The sequence below is a fragment of the Geospiza fortis genome, unplaced genomic scaffold, assembly GCF_000277835.1.
Source record: "Geospiza fortis unplaced genomic scaffold, GeoFor_1.0 scaffold403, whole genome shotgun sequence".
Classification (NCBI taxonomy): Eukaryota; Metazoa; Chordata; class Aves; order Passeriformes; family Thraupidae; genus Geospiza; species Geospiza fortis.
Window position 1 is genome coordinate 3,326,312 of NW_005054336.1, and position 10,658 is coordinate 3,336,969.

Below are 10,658 nucleotides of genomic sequence, written 5' to 3' on the forward strand. Positions count from 1 at the left end.
AGGCGGAGCAGGAGAAGGGCTCTGCTCTCCCTCTCCTGCTGGCCTCAGGCTGCGGGAGAAGGGCTCTGCTTTCCTTCCCTTGCCGCCCTCAGGCTGCGGGAGAAGGGCTCTGCTCTCCTTCCCTTGCCGCCCTCAGGCTGTGGGAGAAGGGCTCTGCTCTCCTTCCCCTGCCGCCCTCAGGCTCCGGGAGAAGGGCTCTGCTCTCCTTCTCTTGCCGCCCTCAGGCTGCGGGAGAAGGGCTCTGCTCTCCTTCCTTTGCCGCCCTCAGGCTGCGGGAGAAGGGCTCTGCTCCTGCTCCGCTGGCCCGAGCTCCGCCAGAGCGGTCAGAACCGACAACCAGCCCCCTGGGGCCGCTACGCTTCCAGGACTGTCTGCGAAAGTCATTTTACTTGAAAAACCAAGACTTCCTCTTTCCTGGAGGCACTTCAGCTACGATGGGTCACCGTGATACATTTCTGGTTAGTTTCAAACAACGAAACAAGCCCACAAACTGTGCAAACCAGAATTAACACAGTATTTTCTGACTTACCGACAGATAGAAGATGAAGAGCCACTTTAATTACAGCAATCAAATTAGGTGGTAAAACAAAACAGTAGCAGCAATAAACAAAGCACCTTGATTTTGCTCAGAATGGAAAAAATTAATCTGATTCGTTATTCCTGAGTTATTAAATTTGTGGCGTTTTCTTGATAAATTATTTTAATCCTGCAGGTGTGACTTCTCCAACTGTAATTCTGCTTATTTAAAAGCAATAAAGGAAATTTGGAAAAGGAACCACACTATCAGGCACATTAACCATCAGTCAGTAAAGGTGGAATGACAAATTAGCACAAATGTTTCTGCCATTAAAAGAAAATACTACTTATTGATAGGCAGAGCTTCATCAAAGTTTTTATGTGTTTCCAGAGCAATCTAATAGCCACAGGCAATCATATGGGTTTTAATCTCTCCAGCACCTTCACCTTTATGCCAATTTCAAAGCCCTTAACTGGAGGTTAAGGAAAGGTGCTCTGGTCAGTGCCACATCTGGCAGACTGAAGCACCAGCTCAGGCCGAGCCAGCAACACAACCTGCGAGTGCCAGCCTGCAGCCCGGGAACACAGCACATCCCACCCCTCTGCAGCCCGGGAACACAGCACATCCCACCCCCCTGCAGCCCGGGAACACAGCACATCCCACCCCTCTGCAGCCCGGGAACACAGCACATCCCACCCCTCTGCAGCCCGGGAACACAGCACATCCCACCCCTCTGCAGCCCGGGAACACAGCACATCCCACCCTCCCTGCACACAACACGGGCACTTGCTGGGCACAGGGTGGGGCAAAACAGAAGGGATTAGAAGAACCAAAAGAAAGGATATAGAACACAAGCCAAGTATCTTTCTAGCTGTGCTGCACATGAAGTAACTGCTGTAGCTATTGAGCAGCCCAAGCAACAGGCACGGAGCTCTTGCTTGCTGTGTAACACCCCAGCTTGCATTTCTCTATTTAAGTCTTTCAGACTTGCAAGCTGCTTTTCCAAAGTTGCACTTGGAACACCCCAGGATGCAACAGAATGACATCTACTGTGGTGCCTTGTTTTCTTCTCAGTGTTCAGTTTACATTTTTTTGTGCTTCCATGTCTCAGTCAGAGAACAAGACACCATAGTTGTTCTTATTGGCTTTTTTATCATTTACTGGGAATCGAGATATTGGCATAAATATCATCGCATTAAAATAGTCTGTGTATATTAACTGAGACCTGGGGACAGGTGGTTCTACTTGTACTTGTTTAATATTTCCCAATGAATTCACTTTACTCTGACACCATTCATCTCCAGGCCGTGAAGACTTTTTAAGGACTCTAGATTCCTGTCTGTTTCTGGTAGTAAAACATTATGGACAATGTTGGAATGATAAAAAACATCCCAACGGATCTGACGAAAATTTCTTTCAAGCATCAGTTGGTGGTTAATACATACCACAATGCTCATTTCATCATAAATAACTAATCCTTAAAAAACTAATTCTCAGTAGAAAACTTTACAGTTGAACATTAGTCAAGAACATAGTTAAGCACTCCTTGCTTAAGATCTGCAACCTTTAAGATTCGGTGTTCTTGTGGTAAGGAAACAATCAACCACTGCTCCTCTGACAGTGACTTCTACATCCTAATCACCCAATCCACCTAAGACAATGTAGTGCCAGTTTAATTTCTTCTATTATCCATCTTTTCTGCTACCTCAGGGCAGTAACCAAGTAACACTAATTGTAACAGCAATAATGAGCAGGTCATTAAAAACCAACCAAACACTGCAGCAATTCTGACAATCACAAAAGGTTGTGAACTGTCACGGAAGGGGAACTGAGCCAATGACGTGGGGCTCTGCAGTGGCAGCAGAGGCCTTCCAGACTCACTCTACTTGTTCATCTTGAGCTATTCCAGGTCAGCTAACAGACAATCTGCACAACACACCCTACCATAATGGATGCCAAGGTTATTTCCAAAAATATAATTAGACAATAATTAAATAGTAAAAATTAATAAAAGCAAAATATGATTGTTAAAACTGACTTATATGTATTACTTATTTATTAAATAATATGTAATTTGTCTCTTCTAAATAATATATATATATTATAATGTATACACACATAAATAGAAAAGTATTTGTGTAGGCACTGAATTCCAGGACATTCTCTATACCATTATGGTCAGTGTTGAAATAAAACCTTCACAACCAAACCATTTTTCAATACTTTCCATTACAGTTTTGGCCAGCAGCACCTCTGACAAGTCAGGGAAAAATATAATCTAGCACACAATATGTGCCCAGATGAATTACACATATAACTTTAAACTGAATTTACTAATTAATTGTTGTGAAGTCTGAAGTCTGAGAAGACCACAATCTATGAAGCTGAATTTTTTACTCAGATTTAATATATGCTTTCATATCATTATCTCTTTACATAAATATTAATTAAAATAAATAGCAATTTAAAAATCTAAATAAATTTAAATTGAGATACCTGATAATTTGCTAAAGTTTCCTAGCTTTATTCTCACAGCAAAAATTTCCCTAAACCTCAATTTGCACATCACCTGCAATCTTAAAAGAAACCAAACAAAACACCACAACCAAAGCATTCTGTAAGAAAGTTTTATAACAAACAAGTTGTTCCAGCTTGGTATTTTTCTTCAATTCTTAATTGTGAAATTTCTTCTTCTTCCGATTCCTCTTCCCTGCTGCAAAAGCTGCTTTTTCACTCATGATCTCCTGATACTTCTTTTTATTACATCTGAACAAAATAGATAATTTATTTTTAAGCATGGCAAACCAAAGTTCAGGAAAAGATAACATGGACAGTACTCTATGCACATTATTTGCCAAACTGAATTTTCTCCTCTTTTCTGAATCAGTTTCTTTGATTTATACATTTATGCATAAGTAAAGGGGAAGCAGCAGGTGGATCAATGATAAATGCAGGTAAATTTGCTTTGGAAGTAACTTCTGTTGAATTTTGTAATTAATTTTGGTTGGGGGTGGTGGGTCTTCATTATATATGCAGTCACATTTTGGACACTTGGCTGAAACACTGGTACTGCTCACAAGGGGAAGACTCAACCATTTCCACAATACCATGAAGGAACTACAGCCACTTTTATAGTGCCTTCTCACCACACTCAGGATAATAAACCTTACTCTACTGCAGATGGACAACTGAGATGAGGTGAATACTCAACAACGAGCAGGGTAATTGCTGAATGTCAGCTCCTCTAACAGACTCTTGTGTACCTGCACTGATGAGTACCACAGACACTGCACACTGAGTAGTGCTGAGGCTTTAAATGCAACACCAAAATCTGACAAATAATTGCACTAATGCTGAAGTGATTAAAGCCCTTAATTAGCCACAACATAAATTAATTGATCAAATTTAAAATACATTCATTTTAAAACTCCTTGCTAATAAATATCTAATAAATCAGGTCAAACCAGAAAGCTACTTAAGAAATAGATGCAGTAACTTGCCTTCCCAACATTATAGTTACATTTACAACTCTGACAAAATTAACTCTATAATCCCAAATCATGCACCACTTCAAAGAAAACATGTGAAAGGAGGAGTGAATATTAACTATTAACATCATGTAATAAAAAAAAAGGACCATGAAATAATCTACTTCAAAACCTGTAAGCTATGCAGACATTAATGAATCCAATCATAATGTTCCAATAAGCCTTCTAGCACAATTTTGATTCCCATGACAGGTGGCAGACTGACATATTTATAAAATGAAATAATATCAACATTCACAGAATTACAGGCTGCTCTTTTCTGTCAATTATGCCAAGAAAAAATAACCAATCTTTAAGAGTGGCTGCCAATAGTGATGGCTGAAGCTGGATAAAATCCTTTAATGAATATATATTATCTCTAATTATCCCCTTAGATTCTTTAGACCTTCTACACTGCAGTACTATGGAAATGCTAAAAGACTAAAAATTTTTCTTTGAAGTATTAAAAACCACCCTACAAGCTGAATAAAGTAAGAAAAGGCTACAGAGTTAAAAATACTCCTCTTTTACATGGGATATTAGAATTACAGAACTACTTTTAAATACCTTCTGAACTCTGAATCTGCAAGCAGCTCCTCCACAATTGTTCTCTTCCTCTGTTTCTTAGGGATTCGACTGTGGTAAAAGTCTATGGGAGAATCAACTACAGTTCCAACCTAGGAAACAAAAATGAAAACATTCTTACTGTACATGAACAGCAAGATGTTGATTATTTTGCCTTTTTTTTTTTAAATCCCCAGCAACAAGTGTGAAGACACCTACAGAGCAGATGAGAACGACAGCTGCTTAATAAAAGTGCAAAAAACCAAAATAAATAAGTCATGTTTTGTATGCAGAGTCCCTTTTGGTCTCCTTGCATAGTGCAGAGAGGAAGGCCTGAGCTTTAAGACTGTACAGTTTTCAATGCTGGACTGCTGTATCAACACTTTAATTCATTAAAGTTCCTAACTTTTAAACATTTTAAACATAAGGGGAGAGAAACCTTTATGACCACCTTAAACCTCTTCCAGTCTCTCCTCCTGGTGGTTTTGCTGCATGACTGCACAGCAGCTGTATCAGGGCTGTATCAGGACTCCACAGCCCTAATACAAGGGCCTCATCCTGAAACACATCACATTTTCCCAACCAGCACGTCAGTCAGCTCTCATGGCTCAGGTCAGCAGTAAAGATACACACAGTACATGTTTCATGCAGTGAAAATCAACCTGCCTGGATCTAATTATGTGGAACACTTCAGTCTAAGTTTCTCTAATTTCACCATATACAACACTCTGGAGGCTTCAGAGTGAAGTGGTAATATTTTGAGAAATGAAAACATTTCCTCAAGCATGCTAACTATTCAAAGTTTCTGGAGGCCTACAGCTTACCCAGTAATTTCTTTATTGATACAAACAATTTCAAAGCTGAGAGCTACAAGCAGCAAAAAATTCAGCTTATCACAAAGGTAGCTGTCTCCATTTAAACTGTGTTAGCTAGTAAGAAAATAAAAGCCAATTATTTTCTACACACTTGTTTCAAAGGCCAGTACTCCAAAAGAGCAGTGAAAATCTAGTCCTCTGAGGGTTCAAAATATGGATTCAGTAAGATACTTGCTCAATTCTGAGATCAGCCAAAGCTAAAAACATCAACAGCATATATACATATGTAACACAAAGTTAAATAGTTGCAAACTCCAGCCAAGAAATCAAAACACTTCAAGATATGAAATTAAATTAACATACAAGCTACCTACAAAATAGGCATTATTAGGTATCCTTAAACAGCTGTTCCAAACTTCAGCAGTACAATGACACCTTCTGCTGCTTCCTTACCTGGAAGTACTTGGGGAGACCATCTCTGTCATTCTTCTTATAGAAATGCTTAGGGTCCAATGAAGCTCTCATCTTCAAAACTTTCAGATCATTTTTCAGTTCACTTGTGATTTCTGGGGCTTTCATACCAAACCAGCCATCACCCGTTGTTTTCTCTCGCTCTGCCTAGGATGCAATACCAAGAACAATGAATTTGCATTCACTAACTAGGATAGGACAGAGAAGGGAACTCCTCCCTACAAAAGACAGATAAAGCATTTAGAATGTAAATATGTACCCATAAAACACATATTTTATGACTACTATAAAGGAGGTTATCAGCACTGCATCAATGGCAGATTTGTACTGAGCATATAACCATTCACTTCACTATGCTTGTGACTGAAAGGATGACTTTTCACAGGCCAGCTCAAAGAAAACCCTGAACTGCAGTTCCTCACTCCATTTCCAGTGAGGCCTGGATATGCACAGGGTCCCAGCATGCAGCTTTCCACCACAGCTTGTTTCATTATTTGAGGCATTACCAGCTCTTCACTTACCCTGCGCTGTTTTTTTAGCTGGTGAAGTGACTCCCTGTAGGGTGGGACACATTCCTTTCTTTCAAAGTCTGGAGTTATTACACTCTTCTGCAAGAGCTGTAAGAATTTTTTTGAACATTAGAGAGCCACCTCACTGATACAAATTTTACAGCTTAACTGTATTTACAGGGCCTACTGAAGGAATCATGCAGAATCTAAGCAAGCATTCTAATGCAATACATGAGCAGTAAGGATCTTCAAAACAGAACACTGGACAACAACAGAAAGCAGCTGACTTGCCCTGGAGGACATGAGACAGTAAATCCTCTGGAGTAAAGAGGACTATCATGGATGAGCCAAAGAAAAGTCTCAATAACACATACTTTTTACTTCAAAGGGTGCTTTTGAAAAAAAAAAACAAACTGCGAAGTCCATACTAGGGTATAGACTTTTATTTACTGAAATTCATTCTGGCTATGGACTAAATATCTCGTCAGCAAACCCTAAGCTTGTGCATCATGAGGCAAAACTCCAGGTATAATCAGCTTCAGTTTATTTTACAAGGTAATGCTAGAATTTGCACTGTTTTTCAGTTTCTGGTAAGTCAGGTATATTTAAACTTTCACCATTAAAACCAAATGTAAAACCACACTGGTCAAAGAGAATGTAAGTTCTCAATGAACCATGAAAAGGATACTTCTTTAAAATCAAACAAATCAACCTTCTTAGATTAGTATCTTTGTGTTACTATAGTCACAGATAACTGAATAACTGTAAACATGTTACCTGGTCCTTCTTCTTCTTTTGTGGTTCAATTGCACTCAATTTAGGCTTCTGATTTTTTGCATCAAAACTGATATATAAACCTCCAAGCTTCTTGATATTCAAGCCAGGGTCTATACTACTGGAAAGATGTAAACTAAAGAAGAAATAGTTAATTATTAGAACATTGTAACATGCATGCAGCTAAACCTTCTACTGTCCTCTAAGGAAGATGAACAGAAAAAATATTTTTTTTATTCTTCCCAATTAGGTTCAGTTCTGCAATGATTTTAAGTGTTGTTATCTAGATTATGTAGTTTTGAAATAACAGATGCGGGGGAGTTCATGCCATTATATGAAATAAGACTTATTATTAAAAAAAACTGTGGAATCATTCTCACAATTTTTTCATATTAACTCTAATGCTCGACTCTCATCTTGGATATTATTATCTTCTGTATAACTGAATTCTTAAATTTGCTTAACCTTGCCAGAAGAACTCATGATTAGCATCCTTCTATATTCTGACAAGCTTGCTAGCTAAAGAAAAAAACACCAAACATATTGGTAGTAAAAACACTGTAACTCTTAATAAGAAGTATGAAGAAAACAGAATTCATTGCTTTAAACACAAGAAGGGATTTTAGCAGCAACTGGACCACAAGAATTCAAGAAGTATTACTCCACCTAAATTATTCTGATTCCATGCTAGGTTTCACCTGAAGAGTCACCATCCACAGTACAGCAACAACTGACATATAAAATTATATGCAACTGTTTAAAAGCATTATCTAATCAGGCAATGTGTAAAGAATTTGCTGGACCTTTCATTATCTACATTCCAACTGGCAAAAAAAAACAAACCAAAAATCAAAACTGTGACCTGAATAACCAATTCAGTCAGCATGATCAGTTTCACATTGTTTTCTAAGCTGAACACATACAAGGCCTCCAGATGCCAAAAAAAAATCAGATTTCTGTTCCTACTATATTCAAAACTGAAAATAATCCCAAAACCTAAATTTATGGACCATATTAATATTTTATAATATGTGCAACACCATTTTTTTGCAACAACATGACATAGGTGATAAGACTAGTCCCTTATTTATTCTGTACTTAATGTGCATATTCTTAAAGGAAATGCAGATTCTTTAGCTATTCCTAGCAAGATACTTACACATCAACCTTATTTTTCAACAGATCATCATCTTCATCTTTTTCATCTTCATCTATCAACTCCTCTTCATCCTCTTCCAAGTCTGATTCTTTATCTTTTTCACCTACTTCATGCTTACTTTTAGCATCACTGTCTTTGTCTACATCATCCAGATAGTAGTTTTGGCTGGAACTCATGCCAGGCTCAGTATCAATTACAAAAAGACCTTCAACGTGGAGTGAACCACTTTTTAAAGATTTTTTGAAGGAAGGAGTTTTCTCATCTGACTTTTTATAACACAGATTCTCATCAACTGTATCTATGTCTGCCACATCACTATTTTCAGAGTCATCACTTTCACTGTTGCTGAGAAACAATGCAAGAGAGTTATTATCACTGCTTGGTTTTTCACTGCTGTGGGATACCTCATATTCTTCTGTTTGGTTGTCATCACTGTCTGCACCAATTTTAAGCATCCTGCTCTTACCAATGCTTTCAGTTGTCTGGGCAACAGCCATGTCCACTGATGGGCTGCTCACTGCACTTGCTTGCTTACTCTTCCTTAATTTATCATCACACGAGAAAGACTGCTGTGCACCTGCCTCAGCATCTGCTCTTTCACATTCTGTAATTTTTTTATTTTCATTTGGTGTTACTTGTCCTTGGGATTCTAGGAATTGTTTGGGACTCATGCAGTCAGTCAAAGAAACAGACACATGCTCTAATTTCCCCTTCCTTGCAAGTATTTTACAGCGATCTTCTTGTATTTGGCCAGATATTGCATCTGAATGGTCTGTCTCAACAGACTGTGTATGTTTTTTTGGTTTTTTCACAGGTGATTTAGTGTCACTTTGTTTTGTTTTTCTAGGACTGGATGCCACATCATTTAAAATCTCTTCTTTTGCATCTTCACTCCAGGTTGCATTAGCACATTTGCTTTTAGGTGAACTGGGTTCTTTATTACCATCAATGAGGGTGGAAGCATTTTCCATGTCATCAACAAGTTCTGCAGTAGGCCTAGAATCAGAAATTATGATGGGATCAGATTTAACAGTGTCCTCAATTAAATTCTCATCTTCTGAAACAAATCTATTTTTTTTCTCGGTCTGCTTAGTATTTTCTGCTTGTGATTTCATTTGCATGCTCCGAGTAATTCGTTTTGGAGTGGCACATGGTTCCACAAGAGAACTCGGGCAACATGATTCTGCATCAGAAGTATTTTCACTCTGGGTTTCAGGAACTCTGTGTGGCTGCAATTTCTTTTTACTTTGTCTGCTCCTTGTACTTGTGGGAACATTAAGCATCTGGACACCAGAAACAGCAGAGGAACAAGACTCAGCTTCAGAGACATCGTCTTCATCCTGAATCCTACTTAACTTATTTACAAAAGCTGTACTGTCATGTTTTTTTTTGTCAGCAGAATCTGGCTGATAAGGAATTACAATCTGTCGCCTCCGTGTTACTCTTACAAACAAAGGTGTCTGGAGACCAGACACAGAAGAGCAGTTTGATTCCGCTTCTGACACATCACCATCAACTTGTGGTTCAGCAACTGATCGTGCTGATGGGACAGCTGTGTTCTCATTCCTAGTGATCTGCATCTCTGAGCTATCACTGACATCTGATTTCATTTCTGCATGTTCCAACTCTTCAAACTGACATTCCTGAATCACCTCTGGCTTACGAGCTGATTTAGTTCTTCTGGTCATCCTCCTAGCCACAGGAGTACTAACTTCCTCAGATCCCACCTAGAAAAGGAGTAAAAAATTATATGGTATTGAGAGATAAAATAACTACATAAAGAGAATGCTATAAAGATCGCTAACGATCTTTTTAAACAAATCTACTTAAACTCACAACACACGTCTCTGTGTAGCCCTATCTATGTGGAAGAAGCCTTAACAAACCATCCCTTGCTTATCTCTACTGTATTTTGGTCAGGGCAGGAGAAGAAACACACATATCCTTTAATAAATATAAACAAGTATCTTCTAATTCAAAAAAGTTCTGTCAAGTTGTCAGGGGAAGGAAATCCAGAAAAAGCATTCAGAAATATTCAAAGACTTCCTCAACTATAAAACACTAAATACTATCAACTATCAAAATGTGCCCCAAAATGGGTCCAAAACCAATTTTAGGTCTACGAACAAACTGGCCTCCCAGGAATCGCAAAAAAAAGGTATGATCTGCGAAATATTATTTTAAGTGACAGAAAAAACGCTAAAACATCTATCATGCAAAGTAAAATAAGCCTACCTTTAACTGCCAAAGCTAAATGGCCCAATGACCTCCGGCGGCTGCAGGGCACGGGCACGGCGGGCACACCAACACCGCCACCGCCCC

General features: G+C 38.7%; 1 protein-coding gene across 1 annotated transcript; it reads right to left on the reverse strand.

Moving 5' to 3' along the window:
* Positions 1-1,648: 1,648 nt before the first annotated feature.
* Positions 1,649-10,059, reverse strand: DNTTIP2 (deoxynucleotidyltransferase terminal interacting protein 2). Its single transcript, XM_031057882.1, has 6 exons — positions 8,337-10,059; positions 7,181-7,313; positions 6,416-6,511; positions 5,877-6,041; positions 4,612-4,721; positions 1,649-3,283 (listed from the first exon to the last, which is right to left on the reverse strand). Exons 1-6 carry the CDS (start codon positions 10,022-10,024, stop codon positions 3,190-3,192), a joined length of 2,286 nt encoding a protein of 761 aa, XP_030913742.1. The 5' UTR covers positions 10,025-10,059; the 3' UTR covers positions 1,649-3,189.
* Positions 10,060-10,658: the final 599 nt, after the last annotated feature.